Here is a 23,004-nt window from a genome sequence, read left to right on the forward strand (position 1 = left end):
AGTGCCTGGCATTTAGTAAGCATTCAATAAATATTCTTTATTAAGACTGGGCAATAAAACAGTATTTGCTGGATGAACAGGGAGGCTGCACCGCTTTATGAAAAGGTCCCTGATGTGAGACAGTGAAAGATCCTGATTCAATCCCAGCTCTGTTACTTTCCAGCTGTACAGTTTTAAGTCGATTTCTTCATCATAGAATGATGGCTAACTAATACTTATCTTATAAGGACACAAAAGTCATTAAATAATACAAGTTGTATAAAATTCATACCACAACATTTTATAGCTCATAATGGTCCTACACTAGAAATTCAATAAACAGCAGTGAGTTTTAGACCATGGGCTCTGTATTCATGGTTTAAAAAAATAACATATTCATAAAAGCCAGTGGGGGGAGATGTACAGCATTAAGAGGTCAGGGGGTGGGGTGGATGTGTGTGTGTGTGTATGTGTGTATGTGTGTGTGTGTGTGTGTGTGCGCGTGTGTAATATATATTTTTTAACCATGAATTTAGATATTATCTGCACATGGTGAAACTCACAGCTATTCACTGAGCTACGTAAAAGATCACTGCGGACATAAAATGCTACAATGGGCATTTCATATACTTTATGTTATTTAATGTTCAGAGTATCCCTATACAGTACGTATGAAGAAGAAATAGACAACTACATCGATTTGATAGGGAAGAATGATGCCTTGCACACAGGAAGCCAAGGCAGAATGCAGATAAGTGGTTTCCTTCTCACCCCACCTTCACATTTTGCTGTGCTTCTCAGAAAAAAGTAGTCATAAAACCTCCTCCCTGTGCTAAACTAGGGGTTCAAAGCCCAAACATCCCCCTTGGTGCTGCTGATGTTCTTAAGGCTTTAAGAAAATTGAAATGGTGTTTCCCTTTAGCAAAAAAAGATTGAAGACACTACTGGAGTATCTATGTGTGTTTTAACAGGAACTTTGGCCAGAACCTTCTCTTGCTAACAGTCTATAAGCTGAAAACCACGGTCGGTCCTGAATTAATTCCTTTTCACTAATAAACAATAGTTTCCAGTTCCTGTATTATAAAATTTGTCTAACACTTTCATAATTCACTTTGAACGTACTTTTTTATGGTTCTAGCTAGTCCATAACATGGAAGTCAACTTCATCTTCTCAGGCTAAATGCTACTTTTTATATTTTAGCTATATATTCACACATATGCTATAAATATGTAAATTTACATAAATAAATAACACTTTTTAGTTTAATCTCAGACAAAAGCCTTACAGTACATTAAGCATTTCAGATGCTTTTCTTTAGATTACCCCTGGTGGTATTATGAGTGTTCAGATTTAGTATTTTAAATAGTGATACTATGTTGATGAGAAAGCAGTATATGATAAGGTTAAAATAAAAGATACACAGGCCAAAGGACTTCGCTTTGGTGTGATGGAAGACCAGAGCACTGGGCTAAGAGACAAAACCACCTGCTTATATCCACTTCCACTACAGTGTCCATCTGCAAGTTATTTAACTTCTCTGACTCTCAGGGAATTTAAAACATATGGAAATGTCACCGCTAGCCAGGCCTATTTTCCTGAGCTGTTGTGAGGTTCTTGGTAATACTGCAGAGCAAAATACAAAGGCAAAGTTGTCATCCTTGTTACTTGCTACCTTCTAGCCATTCAGGTATTTTTTTTAAAGCAACAGCTCTGCATTCTCTTTATAAAGCCATTTTATGATGAGCTGAAAAAAATAATAGAAGAGTCCACTGCTTTAGTACTTCACACTGAAGAAAGGTCATTTCTAGAGATGCTATATTAATTTTACAATATATGAAATTCTTTCTTTAATTGTAGTTAAAAAAAAAACACATACACCTTACTATCTTAACCACTTTAAAGGGTACATTTCATTAGTGTTACCTCACTGGTGTTATCTACATTCACACTAGTGCAATCAACCTCCAGAACTTTCTCATCTTGGAAAACCGAAACTCTGTATCCATTAAACAACTCTCTAGCTCCCCCCCTCCCCAACCCCTGGCAACCACCACTCTACTTTCTGTTTCTATGAATCTGACCTCATGAAAGTGAAATCTCCAGGATCTGTCTCTTTGTGACTGGCTTGTTTTACTTAGCATAATGTCCTCAAGGTCCATCCATGTTGCAGCTTGTGTCAGCATTTCCTTCCGTTTTAAGGCTGAATAATACTCCACTGTCTGTATATATCACATTTTGTTTATCCACTCAGTCACCAGTGGATACTTGGGTTGCTTTCACCTCTTGGCTATTGTGCACGGTGCTGTTATGAACACGGGTGTACAAATATACACGAAATTCTTTAACAATACATATCTGTGCCTAACTTTTCATTTGATAAACAAATAAAAATGAAAACAGAGAAGCTAACTCCTTCAAACATTCCAGTTCAAAATTACAGATGGCTTTATGGGATCACACCTAACTGAACAACCGATTCCTTCAGTGGACTAATGCATTTGCATTTCAAATTCCAAGACATATTCTAATTAAAATGTGATCGCAAATAAAATATTGTATTGAGGTATTTGTTTAAGGATGACAATATTCCATGGAGAAAAATACATGACAAAAGTAAGATTTCTTTTTAGTTAATAGTTTGGTTAAGGAACATACTTCACCAAAACCATTTAATTTCCTTTGTTTTCCCCATATGCTAAGACCTACACATTTGTAGCAATTTTACAAAAATTTTAAGCCATACTTCCAAATTTAAGTTAGAAGTGCTCAAAGATAAAGTGCTTATAATTGAAAATCTTTTGTAATGATGTATGATAAAATTTGCACGTTCCATGGAAAAAGCAGAAAGTAAGATTAAATTTAGACTATCTAAGCCATTGCTTTAAGAGATATTATGAGGATTCAATAAAATGGCCTTAAGAGAACATGTAGTTTCAAACCTTCTCATTGTACAGGTAGAAACATGAGCCCCAAGAATCAGGAATAACTTGCCCCAGACCACGTAAAAAACCATCCTCAGAATAATAAATTCATTCTTTAATGTTATCACTATTATTTTTGACAAAATAGTTGGCTCTGGGTTGTTAAGGAATGTCTAGATAATTAAATAGGTACAGTATTATAGCAACAAACAAAGTGCTATGTCAAAACAGAGGCTTACATATCTGTATCCCTTTGTTTTTCTATTCCTTTACCTATTTCTTACAGAGCCGATAAGAGAAAGTAAAAAGGACTGAATATGAATTCGTTATTTTTACAATTCGGGCAGCACTAATAACAGCCTTGTTGGAGAAGATTAGAATTATTTCATAGAATGAGATTTTAAAATTACTTATCAATATCTGTTTATTTGAAATTGCTTTATCTATTTAAAGAATTTTTAACAGTTGCATCTATAGCCAGAATTTGAGAGCCAGATGACACCTCAGAGATTGCCTAATTCAACTCAAATTGACAGATGAAAAAAGTTGAGTTTGAAAAGCAAAAGGAATTCCCCAAACTCTCACAGCTAATTAGCAATAGACCCTGAGACTAAAGCCTCCTTGGTCATCTAAATCCCAGTCCATCTCTGAACCACGCTGCCTCCTCGCGTCCACACACCTCACAGTGCTTCTGCACAGACGATGGAGTGAGAGGAAGAATCACATCTGATTTTACACCTCCTGAAAGTAAGTATTTTGGGCTAGCAGTTTGATTCCTTCATCAGATTTTGTTGACATCAACTGAATTGATGACTTACATGATAAAAATCATTTTTAAAACTTTCTATAATTTACTGTGGCCCAAACCCTGATTAGTATCAGGGAACCAGAATATATCACTATTTGAAATTATGCTACATTAAGGGGATCATCTCAAATCAACAAAGGTAAGGGTACTCCCTAGTGCTGGGAAGAAAAACACAAAGAAGTGAAAAGATGGGTAACAGTGCAGGACAACAGAGTGCCAGGAGGAATGGCACAAGAGCTACACGAATAATCGCTAAGGGCTTTGGGATTAGATGGAGTAATGACCGCTTGGAGTTCCATGGCCAAGAAAGGCTTCCTGTGGGTGGGAGACAGATCAGGCTCCAGGGAAGGGCATGTGGGGTGGTAGACGGGGGAAAGGGCAGGAAAGGCAAGGGGTACAGCATGATAAGAAACATCAAGGTGGACGTGCACACGTTTTACTCGAGGGTGAGTTATCCAAGTTAGCTGGAGCTGTGGGTCCGTGGGCAGGGAAAGACTCACGGACCAGGTTAGAAAGGAAAGCTGGAAACCTGGTTTTGAAAGGCTGTAAATTTCTTCCCTTCTCTTTTCTCAAAGTCAAAACCCTTACGATTTTTTTTTAACATATATTCTAACACATTCTCACTCTAGGGGAAAATAAAACAGTGGCACATTAATTTAACAGGAACAATGTCCTGATAATGAAAAAGAAAAAAAAGAGCCATCGAATGTAAGAAAAGACAGATTCTGTTACCCAACTCTTCTCTATATGCTAATATAGGTCTAATTCAAAATAAGTGACTCAGTAAATCTAAAATAATACTTATGCTAATAATATTAAATCATTCACTAATGATAGTACCATATGACTTGAGAAAAAATAAAATGTTGGATTTTAAAAGGATGAACAACTTCTTGTGGCCCTTAAGATCACAAAAGCACTGTCTAATATAACTATCTATGCAATGCTTAAAACCTGTCTCCCTAAGCCAAAGAAGCTAGCTGTATAAACTGTGTCCTGACACCAGTTTCAGAATTTGCACTGTTTTCCCCCTCTGGAATTCCACGTGGATTGGCTCTTTTGCTGGGGAAGGGACCAGAGCATCAAAGTCCAGGATTCTACCCCCAAAACCAGTGGTGAAGGAAAAAGCAACAAGGATCAAACAAGCAAACAAACTCCTAAAATAGCCTTTGGGGACCTCTCGGACGCTTCTGGGGCATTAGGAGAGAAAGGGAAGTGTAGGACCTCCCTGGGAACACTAGCTAAGGGAGACCCCATGTTAGAAGATGGAAACATTCCATGTATTTGTCTTTCATTAACTATCTAGAATTTAGTATGTCTTTTCTCAAAGAAACACTAAAAATGGTAAGTGGGTCTCCGGCCTAGGCCAGACAAAACCTATTTAGACAATAACGTAGGTTAAAAAAACCACGCATTAACTGTGACAAATAATAAAACTAACACAAATATGAGACAATGTTTGAGACACGTGCTCCTCCGGGACCTAGCCATCCCTGGCTTGGATCTGCTTTCCCTCCAGCCTGTTTCCCTCAGCCACTCTCCCCTCGGAGTGAGATGGCCTCACTCTGTCTATGGGGTGTGTATCCACTTTTACCTTAACCTGAGCACCCAACCCCACACCTCGTGGCCTTTCTCTTGCCTTCTGAAACACCCTACACTCTATGGGGTATGTATGTCTCTAAATAAATCGACCTTTACTCAAAAAAACCTAAAAAAACAAAACAAATTCCCTCCCACGAGCCTCCAGTTTCAGCAAACCAGGCTGACGTACTGACCCTTAGACATCTTTCCAGTTTTCATGGCTTTTTAGTTCTAACACCCCTTTCCTTAGTCCACCTATCAAATGCTCTCCAACTGTATCTGCATCAACTCCACACAGTGAAACAGCTAAAATATTCTAAAAACAGAACCTGTATATCCTCCTCACAAGTCAAGATCATGGTTTAAGTAGAAGCGTAGACGGGAAGAGTAGAGGACTTTTCTAACCTTCCCGAGGCCCCAGCGAGGCCTGGCTCTGACAGACCACGCTGCCTTCAGACAGTGACACCCAGGAAGGTGGAAATGGCCATGACCCCCTAGACTTCATAAGCGGCATGGGGCAGAGACTGGGTGTCCTCATTCACTCCCCAGAGCCAGAACTGTTCCTGTACGTGGCAGGTGATGAGATAAGAATGAATGATTATACAAGCCTCGCTTCCAAATTTCATCATCACCTGACAGGAGTCCTCCCTCCTCCTGCACCAGGCAGCCCCTTCTCCCTTCTGCCCCTCCAAAGGGAGTTTAAGGCCAGCTGGACTGGCCTTTCATGCCCTCACTTCAGTTCCCAAGTAGACATAAATTTTTCACCCAAGTATGGGGTGCTATATCCGTGAACAGAAAGCAATGCCAACACCCCCCATCAACACACGCATGTACATACATACTCTGTGAACAATGGATGTTTAAAAACACATGGTGAAAAAGAAATATGGTAGCTCAAGAGACATCTGGCCTTAATGTGGGCACACTGGCTGTTTACTTTGTGGGACGTTTCTATGCTAAATGTCACTTATACAAAATGCTACTAATAAGCATTTATTAAAGCAATAAATGCAATGGATAATGTAAGTAATTTGGGGATATTAAGACTCAACAGTTTTTAAATTTTGCATAAAACGTTTCTTGATTAGAGATACTCTTTGAGCCTAGGATCCCAGTTCTAGTAATTTTCATGTACTCATAAAGTAAAAGAATAGAAAACAACACAGTGACAGCAGAGTACTTCATGCCACCAACTGGTATAAAAAAAAAAGCCCTGGATCAGTCTGTCTGTTCCTATATATTATAGACCAAGATTCACTGAGTTGTTCAAAATATTTAAAAATATAATAGAGGGAAGGGCAAAATTATTTTTGTGGTTTTCCTAAAAGTACAGCTCTTTCAAAGTTTCAATTCCAATGTATAAAGTGTTAATGATATAGTAAAAGTAACATTTTCTGTGTCAATACACTGTGGGCCATATTCTGTATTTGCTAGATATGTGTCTTTGAAAAGCCCAGTTTTTCATACATTGCTTTGGATATGTTTTATTAAATAGCACCATTTGATACAACAGCACAAAATGATATTTTTCCAGAAACTTCCCTAGGACAAAAGTCTTTTGGATTATCAGATAAACTCTACAAATCTGTAACTATTTCTGTTACGACAATCCAAAGTGGGTACTAGTTAGGCTGAATTTACACTTTACACTCACTTGACACTTAGGCAGAAACCTCGGTGGGGAGAAAGACACATTTAATGAATTAATCAAACAGTTAGAAAGAAGCACAGAACTACAGTCTGGGGATGAAAGCATTCAAGGGCACAGAGCCTTGCTCATTTCCTGTTCTCCCTGAATAGTCTGTATCCTTTCACCATACTCATCACTATTTCTCAAGATCATCTTTCCCTCCACCCATTTTTATTTTCCCCTTTTCAAACACCTGATTCATTAACTCTGCCTTCAGTCTTATCTAATGAGCTACCTTTCTGCTAGGAAACTCCTTCACCCAGATGTTCGTGAAATTATAGCAAGATCCTCTTGGAATCGGAGCAGTGTGAACTGAGTCAAAGGGAAGGAACCTGAGAGAAGCAGGCAGAAGGGGATGGGGGAGAGAGGGCAAAAGGAAACGGGGCATCACAGGGTTCCTCCTTTGCCCAGCAGCAAGGCAGAACAGACTATCTCCCCCTAAGCCTCTGAGTTGGTTAAGAAACACCATCTACCCACACTTGGTAGCTCATTACAGAACAGAGGGAAGTGGTCTCGGGTTTCGTTTCGTAAGTGGATAGCCAGAGCCTGGGTGAATACTTTCCCTCCGACCTGCTAGTGAGAGGTCACTTGTCACTTGTGTTCCTGTGGCTACTCTCACTTCTCAGGCTGGGCCCACAGTATGATTTTATATGCCCTTCACAGGCCAGCAGACAGCTTTCACATGAGGCACCCATAAGAAGTTTGCTATTTCATTTCTGTTTTTTTTTTTATACAAGCACCATAAAAAGGAATTAAGCTTTCCAGAAAGGTGTATTCTACCTTTGCTCTCAATTGTTCTGAGACTCCAGAAGTGGGAAGGCTCTGAGAGAGGAAGGGAAGGCAGGAATGAGAACTCCTGGGTGTGGCTGGCTATATAGAGATTGGAGGACCTTGACAATGCCTAAACTCTAAAATATGCAAAATGTAACCATCTGCCAAAGAGATGCCTGATGCTCAGCTCCGTGCAATTGTGTAATTGGAAACCCTGATGCAATATTTAAATAATCAAAATCACAGATGAAGGGAAGGGCACATCTTTCCCAGTTTTTGTAGGTGCAACATAAGCTCAGTGTACACTACACGCAAGAAAGACTTGAAAAGGAAAGACTCCATTAACAACTGCCTTTTAACCATTTTCAATCACCACGTGGCTAGTTAAATAGCTTATTTCTTAGTGTCAAATTCGAGATCTTCTGAAAAAAGAAACACTTAAAGAAGTGAAACCCTAATCAATGTCAAAGAATCATTCTGCCTCACACAGACATAATTTCAGCACACATTTTTCCCACAATAGATATCCCATGTATTGTACAGTATCCATGCTGTAACCACTGGCCCATTTACTCTAACAACAAACACCAAGTTAGAGGAATGCATTTCCATTTCCAGGGAAGGAAGGGACAGTCAGAACACGTCATGTTATCTCCTCCACTGCTGGGATGCAGGGCAATGCTACAAAAGGACTAGAAAACGTGAAATCACAAGATCGTTTCTAAAATCCTATTAGCCTGTAAAAACTTTACAAACTTTCACACCAAACGTATCTGAAGCAAATGAAGAAAATGCACGGTATAACATAAAAACAACATAATATCACAACTCTTTTTCCAGGAAGAGCTGCATAACTCCGCTAACTGACGATCCCTCTCAAACTGCAACAGCAAAAGCGAAGAGTTTGCCGATTTAAGAAAATTGTATACATGCAGGCTTCCGGGACAACCTCTAGGTGCTGCTGTAGAGACCCCCTTCCTAAAGATTTTCTACTTCTTTCCCAGTGTTTTAGCCTTTCTCCCTCCCCCTGACCGCGCTGCACTGCGCAAAGCCATTATTATAGACAATCACTTCAAACATATTTGCTGTTGAAAAAACCTCAGAAACTAACCTTCTGCAAGGTTCAAGGAGCCAATAATGGCTTTTTACTTTTCATTCCAAATGACACTACAGATGGACGAGCTAGACAAGAAAATACTAGCAGGTGTGTCAAAGCAACCAGGAGGCCAAAGCAGCAAAAGGACAGCTATCACCAGGCCCTCTCCCCTCCCCCAGCCACCTCACCCTCTGGAATATTACTAAATGTTAAAACCGACCCCAGTGCATAAGTTAGAGCTGTCAGAGGAGCTCGGGAGATGTGGGACTACAGGGTGGGGCGGGCCTGCGACGAGCCCGTAGCCGCACAGGCTCCGTCTGAAGCGACAGTCCTGCATCCGAGAACCTTACGAGAGATGGTGGAAGCTCAGAGGAAAACCGTGCCAGCGTCGGGGGGAGGGGGAAGCCATAACGTTCGGATCAGATTAACCAGTGCCCGACCGCGGTCCCTGCGCGGCTGCTCCTCTGATCCGCAGCATCCCAACAGCCGCAGCGGGCGGAGGGCCGCCGGGCCGGGCGCTCCGAGGCCAGGGGTTGGTGTCTCCCGTGGGGCCGGGCGAGGATGGGGAGCCAGCGGCTTTACCTGTGATGGACCAGGTCCAGCGGTAGAACTCCACCGTGTCGTTGAGCGCCGTGGACACCACGTTCAGGACACTGCCAGGCTCCGCGTCCAGGAGCCCCATCGCGGCGGTAAGCGGGCGCCGGAGGCGTTGCGAGGAGAAAGGGCAGACCCCCGCGGAAGGGTCGACCTCGGAGGCGACGGCCGAGGGAGCGAGCGGCAGCCGGGGACCCCTCTAACGGCGGCGGCCCAGCTGCGTCTTCTCCTCCTCCTCCTCGGGGCGCCGCGGCGGCGGGGTCGATGAGCCGGGCGGAGGAGAAGGTACCGTCAAGGCTCCCAGGAGGAGGAGGAAGAGAAGAGGGAGGAGGAGGTGGAGGAGGAGGAGGAGATCCCGCCGTGAGCGCCGGGCGCTGCACCAGTCTGCCGCCGCGCGCCGCCGCCGCTCCAATCTCCTCGGCCCGCGTCACGTGGCCACGCGCGGGGCGGAGGGGCTGGCGCGCCCCTCCCTCCTCCCGCCCGCGCGCGGGGACTCTTGCGCAGGGATGCTGCGGCGGGCGGCCGGCGGGGCCAGGGCCGCGCAGGCGCGCGTCGCGCCGCACCCCTCGTCCTGACCCCCTGCGGGGGCGCGGGAGCCGGCGCCGCGGCCTCCGCCACATCCCCGCACGGGTCTCCCTATGCCTCTTCCCTGCCTCCCTCTTCTATCGGGCCCTTGCGGAGGAGTCCGTCGCCTTCCCACAGGTGACCTCGCAACCGCCCAGGATGCGTCTTAGGAAACAGGACAGGGAAGAATGGACGTTTTGTGACAAGGATGGAGTGGGCGAGATGCTTTGGTCCTTACCTGTCATTCACTTCGATTTCCCTCGCTTTCTGTTTCCTTCACCTCCACCAGCACAGGCTTGTTACCATGACACGGGAGACACACAAGTTACCCCTCTAAATTAGTGAAGGGATATTCGTCTTCCAAGCTACAGTGATGGAGAATGGATTTGGGAATCTACTTGTTAACAAATTAATAAATAATTTAAATGAATGCTTGCATGTGTTTGGTAGACCCTTTTTAATATACATGGAATAATCAAAGCAATGTGATTGTTAAATGAGGTTATAATAATTAAATGACGTCATTAGGAGTTCAGAGAAGAAAGAGAGAAAAGCAGTTTTTCATTTAAAAAAATTGCCTAGATAATAATTAGAAGATAATGGAAGGCAACAAGATAATCTTACTCCTGAAGAGTGAACCCCTGAAAAGTAGCAAAAACTACACTACATACAGTTCATAATTTGATAGGTTCTGACATTGAACAAGCCTTTGAGAATAATCCAAAAACCTTTTCACCTACTTGTTATTTAAGCATGTCACCTACTTTTTCTGTAACTCTTTCTCCAATTGTTGGTTTAGGACGCTCCATTTAAAGGCCACTGAGTGCAGTGTTGATTGCTTCTGCTCTTTGATACTGTTAAAACAATGTGAATACTATCTTTTCTCACAGTTACTTGATTTACTTATTTTCGAACTGACACCTTATATGTTCTTTGACTTTATATTGGAAGTATTTTGGAGGCTAAAAATTTTTTGGTTCCTCAGTGCTATAAATTATAATTTTAAAATATTTATGATGATGTCAAAATTATAACTTTTTTTTTCAGAACATGCTAAGGACTATTATAAGTGGCAGGCACTTTAGGGAAAGAAGTAATTAAAAGTAACTGATTTATTGCATTACTCAAGCAACCACAGCCTTCATTAAATACTCTATTCTTAAGATTAATCAAATAGAATGTAATTTATCAAATATATTTACCAGATTAAAGTTTTTGGATTGAAATTATGGTTCCTCACATGTCAACCCCAAGTTATGTGTATTAGTCAGATTCTAGTGGCTATTAACTATATAAAAAAATCCAATCACATCTCTATATTTGGAAAGTGGATAAAGATCAGTCTACTCATGTACTTTGATGGTCTAGCAAGGTTCAGATTAGTTTGGAATTCATCTAGAAAATTAATTACTATTTGTATATTGTGAGATCATGGATGCTTTCTGTGGAGAACAGATTCCCCACCCTCACTTCCATTCACATGCTCAGAACATCAGCATCTTTACTTGTTTAATATAGTTTGAAATTCTTAAAACCATTTCTGATAGCATTTCCCCAGCTTCTCTTTTATAGTGAGGCCAGTTTAAGTCCCTCTATTCACTAGGGGGCGCTTGTCACATATAAGAAAATCCTAGACAGGTGATGACTCCTCCACACCCTACCTGGTAGAGGAGTCTATTTGTTTGCATTTATGAGCTGTCCAGACACACACCAAGAACCAGAGTCCTAGAACTTACCGGCTTTGGAGCCCTATTACTCAGCAATGGAAGCTGACAGGCAAGTATGCAATTCACAAGTGGTTTACAAGCACCATTGTCTGAGAACAAAAGCCTACCTACTCTGTGCAAAGGGAAGGAGACTTGCATGTCCACTCACCTAGAATGACAGCCACCTAACCAAGATCTTGGTGGCGTTGTGGCAGAACAAAGTCAAATACAAGCACCTATAGTATCTGCAAAATTTTCAAAACAGAGAGTTCTTTGTGAGGGATTGAATACAAATACAACACAATTACAAAAACTAAGGGAGAGGATGTGATTATCATAAAAATGTTTTTATATAAAATAGCAAAATATTTTAAAAGACTTACAGCCCATACAGAATTGACAGCATAAACAGACCTATCCATTTTTCCTCTAGTGTTTCCACCTTCCCATGTTGTCAGTATTGGTGGCAACTTGTGCTTTCAAAGAAAGATGACCCCAGGAATCTGTTGAATCAGGAGTGAAAAGAGGTGGTCTGATAAAAAAGAGCTATAGAAAGACCCTAAGTCTTACAGAAGTAAATTTTGCCAAGTGGATAATACAGAGAATGGAGAAAATCAATGGTAATACTATTTGCTGTCTATTAGTTCTGGTCTTTTGTTTTATTCCACTCCACCTACTACACAAAGATAAAAACACGTAGCACCCATGACAATACAGGTTCTTAACTAATTTAGAATTACAATTTTTGCCTTAAGTCATCTTTCATTTACAAAATTTTAAGATGTTTACTTTTTTGTTAACTTTCATACAGTTATTTTTATTATATTACATGGATATAGATGCTCCTGATAATTCATGAGTATTGAAAAAGTAACAGACAATACAGTGAAGTGAAAAGCCCCCATAATCTTATCTATCATTGTTAATAGAAATCATTTTTCCAGATTTTTACACACCTGTGTAAGCTCTTTTTTCTTTACACAAATGGTTATTTATTATTCAATAATCTGCCTTTTAAAAAACTTAACAAAAGATCAGGAGCACTTTTCAATGTAAAAATATCAACTCCTTAATATTCCATTATATGATATACCATAATTTATTTAGCCATTAGAATTAGATTGTTTCCAGTTTGAGCTATTATATCAATTTGACTATTAGTGTCCTTGTATATACAATTTTGTGAATTTTCCTAATTATTTTCTTAGCATAAATTTCTCCAAGGGAAATTCCTGGATCAGGGAGTTTTAATTTAGAAATTTTGATACATGATGACTGATTATTCTCCAGAAATGTATCAATTCACAATTCTACCAAAATCTATTAAATTGAACTGATTTCCCCATACCCAATTCTTCTTACTGAATTTAATTATGCTCTGTAATCATTACCAATCTGATAGCCAAAGAATGACATTTATTGTTACTTAACGGTTTATCTTGCTTATTGGCATTTCAGCTTCTTTCTTTTGGGAATTGCCAATTTGTATTCCTTGCCCACTTTCTAATAGTTGTGTCTACTTTTCATATTGACTTATAAGAGATTTTTATGTAATAAAATAATTAACAGTTTGCTATATATGTTGCAAATCTATTTTCCCAGTTTATTTGTGTTTCACTGGATTTATTACAACAATTTTTAACTAGACATATTGGAGGCCAGGGAAAAATTAGGCTCACCCATCACCACCTCCACCAGAATTATGTCTCAGAATAGTCTTTTTCAAACTATGTAATGTCTGGCAGTTCTGATCTACCCTTCTGAGAGCACATGCTACTCCCTTCCGAAGAATCTCAACTACAAATATCTTGTATTGGATATTCACTATTTTGAGGTCCCTAGTATGTACACCCAGTCTATACTCTTTCTCTTTTATAAGTCAGTGCTATTGGTCCAGTCTCTCTGCACATAGCCAAACTTCAAGTCCATGTAGCCACACTTCAAGTTGCGTGTTCTAGGGTGTAGGGTTAAGGGTGCCAAACCATAGTGGTGGGTATAGTTCAAGTGGTAGAGTGCATGCTTAGCATGCACAAGGTCCTGAGTTCAGTCCCCAGTACCTCCTCTAAAACGTAAGTAAATAAATAAACCTAATTCCCTGTCCCCCTCCCTATAAAAAAAAAAAAAAGACCAAACCATGGTATTGCTGCCAGTTTTGCCTGGCTTGGTTACATCCAGAAAAGTTCTATCACTCTCAGCTGAATAACTCTGGGTTTCCAGTTCCTTCATTTACTATATCTTATAATATCTTCATCTTCACCAATCATACAAACCTTGACCAAGAAATCTGATAATAAATGGGAAGTGGTAAGGAGAAAGCCTCCATCATGCTCTTCTCTCCCCATGACTAAAAGTCAGTCTGGTTTCATCGTAGAAGACAAAAAGAGCGCCTGAGAGCAAACTAATTCACCCTGACCAAGAAAGAAACTGGCTGTATTTCAAGGACTTAGTATAAAAAACCTGACTCTTGGTTCCATGTCAGCATTTAGCTGACTCCATCCATATCAGCCATCCTGATAATCTGGGGGTGCCTTCAGGAAAATGGCTATATGTGATTGAATTTTAAGAAAGTTGCTAGTAGCGAACTGCAGTGTTGTGGCCCTGAGGCTGTGCAGTGGGACACTCACATGAGATGAACCCCCACAACAGAAGTGCATGACCTCCCTCAGACCTTGGAGAAGCAGCCTTAGCCCTGAAGAATCCAGAAACAAAACCAAAAGGCAACAGCTGAGGGGAAGTATTGGCTTCTATACCATCAATTATATCTGGTCCCTCTTCCTCATTCTTTTTCATCAGCTCCTCTTCTTTCTGACCTCTGAATGTTAGAGTTATTTATGGTTGCTTTATAGGCTTTTCTTTTTCTTACATTATACCAGCCACCTAAATTATGTGATCCATTCTCATGGCATTGGTGGCCATCTGTTTATATCTCCCAAATGTGTATCTTCAGCTTAGAACCTTCCTTCAAGCTTATATATCTCACGGCTTGTGTAGTATTTTCTCTTTGATGTGCCTCAGGCATCTAAAACTCAGCCTATCAGAACCTGTTCCCCTCAACATCCGTTCTTCCTCCTATTCCTCCATTACTACGCATGCCCAGAGTAATCTCTGACACTTTACTCTCCCTTACCGCCCACATCCAATCCATGAACTACTCCTATCAAATCCACTGCAAAACATACCTTGACTCCTTCCTCTTCCTTCAGCTCTACTGAATACACTTTAACCTAAGCCTCTGTCACCTCCTCCTCATCTTAATCACCTCAATCAGAGGATGACTGACTACTCTTCAGAAAGGTATCAATTCACAGTTCCACCAAAAACATATTAAAGTGTGCTCATTTCCTCACACACCCCATTCTTCTTAGTCAATTCAATTATGCTCTGTAATCATTACCAATCTGATAGCCAAATAATGATATTTATTGTTGCTTAACGGTTTATCAACAGAAACTTACCTGGTCTCTCTGCATCTGTTTCTTACCTTCTTCTCACACAGCAGTTTAAGTACTCTTTTAAAATTGCACATCGGATCATGGCACTTCTCAACTTAAAACCCCTTGATGCTTTCACTGCTCTCAGGAAGCTCCAAAGCCTCCACATGTGCCCCTGCCCACCACTCCCTTGCCACTTCTGCCTTTGCTGACCAGTGAAGCTATTCTGGATATTTTTTGGTTTCTCCAAAGAGCCAGCCACTCCCTGCCTTCAGGCTTTGGCACAGGATTTTTTTCCTTTCTTGGGATGCTTTCCCACAACCTTCTATTAGAACTAACTCCCACCTTACCATTAATACACCACTTCCATGGAGACATTCTTCCTGATTCCCATAATTAGGTTGGATCCCTGTTTTATGCACCTTCATGATATCTTGTACTTTTCTATCATACTATTTGTATCATTTACTATTATTTCTGAATATATACTACAGAAAAAATCCAAATAAGAGTTCCTGAAACATAATAGGAGTTTTTTCTTCTGATTTACTTGAAGTTAGAGGTAGACAGATCAAAGCTAGTAGAGAGAAAGAGGTCAGTAAAAGGTAAGCACCTTATAACAACTTCAAAATACATAAAGCAATTTTTTACAGACTAAAGAGAAAGCCAAACAAATTAAAAATCATTAGGGAATTTAATACCCTTATCTTATAGTTGATAGAATAAATGTGTAAAAATATAGATTTTTATCACAAACATTTGACCTGGTTGAAGTTTATAGTATACTATATCCAATTACTATAGAACACATTCTTTTTAGTGCACACATAATATTCACAAAGCTCTACCAGTTTTCTGGACCATCAAATAATCAGTAAATTTCAGAGAATTGAAATAATATATACTGTGTTCTCTGGCCTCAGAGAATTAAATGGAAAAAAATCAACAAAAATCAAATATCCATAAAATTACCAAATACCTGTGTGTTGAACAACATGATTTTAAACGATAACACAAGTCAAAAAAGGACTCAAAGTAGAAATTATAAAATATCTCAAGTTGAATAACAATTAAAACATAACAAGGGGGCAGGTATAGCTCACTGGTAGAATGCATGCTTAGCATGGACAAAGTCCTAGGTTCAATTCCCAGTACCTCCATTTAAATCAATCAATCAATCCTAATTATCCCCCCAAAACAAAACAAAACAAACATAACATACTAAAATGTGTGGAAGGCAGCTAAAGCAGCCTTTAGAGGAAAATACATAACTTAAAATACTTTATTAGAAAAAAGGAAAGATTTACAATCAATGTTCTAAGTTCCTAACTTAAAGAACTAGAGAAAAAAGTAAAATAAAAATAAGAAAAGGAATAAAATAAGATAACAGCTTAAAAGGAAATAGAAACAATCAATTGAGAAAATCAGCACAGCCAATGGTATATTCTTTGAAAAGTTTAAGAAAATTGATAAATCTGGAGTTAGTTAATCAAAAAAGTAGAGAATGAAAGAAGGATATTATCACAGGACCTATAGTCAGTAGAAAGTTAATAGGTTAATATAATGAATAACTTTATGCTATAAGAGTTGATAAATTGGATAAGGTTGACTACATCCTTGAAAAACATAACTTATCAAAGTCAAAACAAGAAGAAATATAAAATTTGAATAGCCTTAAAACTATGAAGGAAATTAAGTTTATAATTTAAAAATGTCCCAACAAAAAGTTCCAGGTCTAGAACGTATCACTGCCAAATTATATGAAACATTTAAGGATGAAATAATACCAATCTTACACAATTTTTTTCAGAATATAGAGGATAAGGTAACTCTTTCCAATTCATTTTGTAATGTCAGCATAACTCTCTGATATCAAAATCTAACTTGGACTTGTCAGAAATGAAATTTACTGGTCAAAATTCCTCAAGAACATAGGTGTAAAAGTCTTTTTAAAATTGATCAAATCAGGAAATATCATGCTCCCTGATTTCAGACTACAAAACTACAACCAAAATAGTATGGTACTGGCACAAAAACATACACGTTGATCAATGAAACAGAATAGAGAGCCTAGAAATGAACCCGTGAACCCATGCTTATATGGTCAATTAATCTACAACAAAGGAGGCAAGCATATACAATGGGGAAAAGACAGGCTCTTCAATGAATGGCTACATGCAGAAGATTCAAACTGGAATACTTCCCACACTATATACAAAAATAAAATGGATTTAAGACTTAGATGTAAGACCTGAAACCATAAAAATTCCAGAAGAAAACATAGGCAGTATGTTCTTTGATATTAGTCTTAGCAATATTTTTTTAGGTCTATCTCCTCAGGCAAGGGCAACAAAAGCAAAAATAAACAAATGGGACTACATCAATCTAAAAAGCTTTTGCACAGCAAAGGAAACTATCAACAAAATTAAAAGGCAAACTTTTGAATGGGGGAAGGCATTTGCAAATGATATATCGGATAAGAAGTTAATATCCAAAATATACAAAGAACTCGTGCAACTCAATAGCAAAAAAACAAACAACCTGATTTAAAAATGGGTGGAGGACCTGAATAGACATTTTTTGGAAGAAGACATACAGGTGGCCAATAGGTACATGAAAAGATTCTCAACATCACAACCATCAGAAAAATGCAGATGAAAACCATAATGAAATATCACCACATACCTGCCAGAATGGCTGTTATCAAAAAGACAAGAAATGACAGGTGTTGGTGAGGATGTGGGAACCGTCTTGCACTATTCTTGAGAATGTAAATTGGTGCAGCCACTATGGAAAACAGTATAGAGATTTTTCAAAAACTTAAAAATAGAACTACTGTACAATCCAGTAATTACACTTCTGGGTATTAATCTAAAGAAAACAAAAACACTCAGCCAAAAAAGATATATGTTCCCCTATGTTCCTTACAGCATTATATATAATAGCCAAGATATGGAAGCAACACAAGTGCCCACCAAAAGATGAATGGATAAAGAGGATGTGATATACACACACACATACACACACACACATATATTATAGATATGATATATATAGTAAGATGTGATATATATATATTACTCAGCCATGAAAAAGAATGCACTCTTGTCATTTGCAACAACATGGATAGACCTCTAGGCAAGTGAAAGAAGTTAAAGAAAGAAAAATATTGTATGATTTCATTTATATATGGAATATAAGAAACAAAATAAATGAATAAACATAACAAAACAGGAATAGAGTCACAGATACAGAGAACAAACAGGGGGTTGCCAGAAGGAAGGGGGGTACAGCGAAGAGAAAAATAGGTGAGGGAGATTAATAGGCACAAACTTCTGGTTACAAAATAAATAAGTCACAGGGATGAAATATACAGTATAGGGATTATACTCAATTAACATTGTAATAACTATGTATGGTGACAGATGGTAACTAGATTTATCATAGTGATCATTTTGCATATAGAAATATTGAACCACTATGTTGTACACCTGTAACTAATACAGTGATGTAGGTCAATTATACTTCAATTTTTTTAAAGAAAGACAGGATAGCTAACAATACTGATAAAGAACAAAATTGGAGAACTTACACAACTTGATTTCAGGACTTACTATAAAGCTACAGTAATCAAGACAGTGTGATATTGGGGAAAGAATGGACACACAGATCAATAAAAAAAAAATAGAGAGCCCATAAATAGATGCACACATATATAGTCAACTGATCTTTAACAGAGAAACAAAGACAATTCAGTGGAAAAGGGATACTCTTTTCAACAAACCATGCTGGAAAAATTGTATGTCCGTAAACAAAACAAAACAAAAACCTAGATAGAGACCATGTATATTTCACCAGAATTAATTCAAATTGGACCATAGACCTAACTATAAAATCAAAATAATAAAACTTCTGGATGAAAACATAGGATAAATCTAGGTTACCTTGGTTTTGGTGATGCATTTTTAGACACAACACCAGAGTTGCAATCATGAAAAAAAAATTGTTACGTCATTAAAATTTAAAACTTCTGCTCTGTTAAAGACTGTTTAGAAATGTTGGAGAAAATATTTGCAAAACATTCATCTGATAGAGGACTTGTATCCAAAACATGTAAAGAAGTCTTAATACTCAACAATAATAAAACAAACAATTCAGTTTTAAAATAAGCAAGAGATCTGGACACCAGGTGAAAGAAAATATACAAATGGCAAATAAACATGTGGGAGGCTCAGTGTCATTTGCTATTAGAGAAGTGCAGTTTGTACTGGTGTCTCTAACTCTAATCTATTACCACCGTATGGCTTACTCGAGCCTCCTTTTTCCTTGCTTACTGTAAACATCCACTCCAACAGTGAGAAATCTGGCTCACACCGTTTGCGATCCATTTACTTAATCATTCAATTCCAGCATACACATAGAACAATAGCAGAATTGTTGACTTGTCCCCCCTTGGGAAACAACTCTATCAACTGGAGCACATTGTCTACACGCAGTTCCTTTTGCCTTCAGTTTTAACAGACCCTACTCACTTCCAAATCTACCTAGATCAGCAACTTTCATCCTGATCTTCTTCAGTGAGGTTGTCCATCTATTTTGTTATAATACAATTAAATTCTCTTGTTACAGTCTGTATTCCATCCTAGGATTTCCTCACCTTCTAAATGATTTTTAAAAATTTCATACCTTAAGATTCACCTTTGCTGTAAAGTTCTATGGATTGTAAGAAAGGCATAGTGATAGTTATCTACCCTTACAGTACCACACAGAATATTTACACTGCCCTACAAAATTTCCTGTACTAAGTCTATTCAACCCCTTCCCATCTCCCTGAGCCCCTGGAAACCACTGATAATTTTTGCTTTCTCTAGAATTTTGCCTTTCCAGAAAATGTCAAGTAATTGGAATTATGTAGTACATAGCCCTTTGGGGCTAGTTTCTTTCACTTAGCAGAAGTAAGACAGAAGTATGATGGGGTGTAATGGAAACAAGAGGGTCTCTTAACTTCGACTGGGAATGTCAGTGGCTTACTAGAAAAGGTAATGGTTAAGATTTATGCCATGAGTAAATGTTAACTAATTCGTGTGTTCATTCAACAAACATTCATTGAGTTTCTACTATGTTTATCAGGCAGTATCCTGTCATTTTTTGAGACTCAAATTACGAGTGATTTCCGCATCACACTTCCGCCTTCCATAACTTTTATTTTTCCTTTAAATCATTTGACATCAGTCAATTTCATATCTGGAGCCAACAGGCATTCTTCAAAGAAAAATATCTTTGTAAATTGGAGAGTGTTGTCCTTGCCAGAGCATATAAAGAATTAAATTGCAGGGGTTTGGCAGTGAGTAGCATCTAAGTAATACTAAGATTATTCCTAGCCATAAAGTCAAGTTAGAAAGTGAAAGAAATATTATGCTTTCATGCCCTACTGTGAAGATCATTTTACCAAGAAACTAAATCAAGTCTATAATTAATAAGGTCAATGTGGCAGAGCTAATTCAACTGATTTGCAAACTCACAAATTTTAACTGCCAAAGGTGAATTAGATTCAGCAACATTTCTTGTATTACTAACAAGATTTGGTCCAGAATAATACAAAAGATTTCCAAATAAAATGATATAAGAATAGATAAACAAGTTTATACTGTGTAGCACAGGGAAATATATACAAGATCTTGTGGTAGCTTATGGGGGAAAAGAGTATGAAAATGAATATATGTATATTCATGTATGACTGAAAAATTGTGCTATACGCCAGAAATTGACATAGCATTATAAACCAACTACAACTCAACAAAAAAAAGAATTTATACATCAAAAAAATTAAATTACAAAAAGAACTCTAAGAAATACGAAAATGAATATATATGTGTATGTGCATGACTGGGACGTTGTGTTGTACACCAGAGATTAACACATTGTAATTGACTGTACTTCAATTTAAAAAAAAAGAACTCTAAAAAAAAACCAAACCAATGATATAGGAATTAGGGTTGGGCACAAAATCTTCAAAACTGTGAAATAACTGGCTTGGTAAATTTCTGCTAGTATGCATTTATTTATTTATTTTTGATCTAGAATAAATAATAAGACCAAAGGAAAGGAACATACTTTGAGGAGCACATTTTGTTAGATCCTAACTAGTAGGTTGCTTCTTTTGCTGACAGAATTTTCCTTTGGCACTTTTTCTGCAACAGATCATCGATTTTAAGAGCAATTAGGAAGACGGATAGTGTATTACAATGGAAAGTATCCTGGTCCAGGAATCAGTAGGCCTCAGTGCTATTTTTATCTCGGGCCCTATGGTGTATGGGCGTGCGCAAGTTACTAGTCTCTTTAAGGCTTTCCTTATCTGATAAATGAAGATAATGTATTTCATATCTTCTTCATATAATTGTTGTGTGGGTCAAATGAGATAATGATCATTAAAAGGACAAAGCATAGCACTTTTATTACCACTAAAATTTCTTCAAATAAATTTACTTTAAAGAGAATAAGTTCTTCCATGGAATTTGAAAAGATTTTTTAAAAGCCATTGTGATATGTCTCTCTTCATTAATATTTGAATTAAGTAACCATCTATAATGTTTTAAAATTTACTTTGTATGTGTAGAAAAAGGAAATAACCATTGCTAGCTGTTTCTTCCCATGGGGAAAATTATAGTCCTCTAGACAGTCTATAATATACTTTCATATTGAAAAAAACTGCCTCCTATATCAAGAAATAATATTAAAAGTCTCCACTGTCCTGATAATCATTTGGCAAAAATAAATAAGCCAAAAGAACCATGAAGGTGGTTATTTATAATGCACCAAGCTTTACTAATTTACTAGATAGGAAATAGTAGATTATAACATGTGATGAATATTTATAAAAACCTATTCAATATAATTAATACTTAAGCATTTTATCCAAAATTCTGTAGCATCACTGATGTAAATGAGCAGACATGTCCTCTTAGTTGGAATGTAGGGGCTAAAGGGTAAAGCTGAATAAAAACAAGTTCAATAACAAGGGCTTAACTTCCAGAATATATAAACAGCTCAAACAAGTTGACAGCAAAAAAATAAATAACCAACCCAATCAAAAAATGGTCAGACGATCTAAACAGACATTTCTCCAATGAAGAAACACAGATGGCCTATTGGCACACAAAAAGATGCTCAATATTGCTAGTTATCAGAGAAATGCAAATCAAAAATACAAAGAGGAATCACCTCCACCTCACACCAGTCAGAATGGCCATCATTAAAAAGTCCACAAATGATAAATGCAGGAGAGGCTGTGGAGAAAAGGAAACCCTCCTGCACTGTTGGTGGGAATGTAAATTGCTGCAACCACTGTTGAAAACAGTATGGAGATTCCTTAAAAGATTGAAAGTAGAGTTACCATATGATCTAGCAATCCCACTCCTGGGCATATATAAAGAGAAAACTCAAATTCGCAAAGATACGTGCACCCCAATGTTTATAGCAGCACTATTTACAATAGACAAGACACGGAAACAACCTAAATGTGGATGATTGGATAAAGAAGTTGTGGTCTATACATACAATAGAGTACTACTTCGGACATAAAAAAGAATGAAATAATGTCATTTGTAGCAACATGAATGGACCTAGAGATTATCATACTAAGTGAAGTAAGTCAGAGAAAGACAAGTATCATATCACATATATGTGGAATCTAAAAAAAAAATGACACAAATACACTTATTTATAAAATAGAGATAGATTCACAGACATAGAAAACAAACTTATAGTTACCAAAGCGGAAAGGTAGGGGGAGGGATAAATTAGGAGTTTGGGATTAGCAGATACAAAGATATATAAAATAACTAAACAAGATCCTACTGAAC

General features: G+C 38.1%; 1 protein-coding gene across 1 annotated transcript in view; it reads right to left on the bottom strand.

Annotated features, from left to right (window-relative positions):
- Positions 1–9,810, bottom strand: part of ELOVL4 (ELOVL fatty acid elongase 4) — a 31,313-nt gene extending 21,503 nt beyond the window's left edge. Inside the window, exon 1 of the mRNA XM_006214340.3 lies at positions 9,430–9,810. Within this exon, the coding sequence (XP_006214402.1) occupies positions 9,430–9,529 (100 nt within the window). The 5' untranslated portion in view covers positions 9,530–9,810. The remainder of the gene's footprint in view (positions 1–9,429) is intronic.
- Positions 9,811–23,004: the final 13,194 nt, after the last annotated feature.

The sequence above is a fragment of the Vicugna pacos genome, chromosome 8 (genome assembly GCF_048564905.1).
Source record: "Vicugna pacos chromosome 8, VicPac4, whole genome shotgun sequence".
Lineage (NCBI taxonomy): Eukaryota > Metazoa > Chordata > Mammalia > Artiodactyla > Camelidae > Vicugna > Vicugna pacos.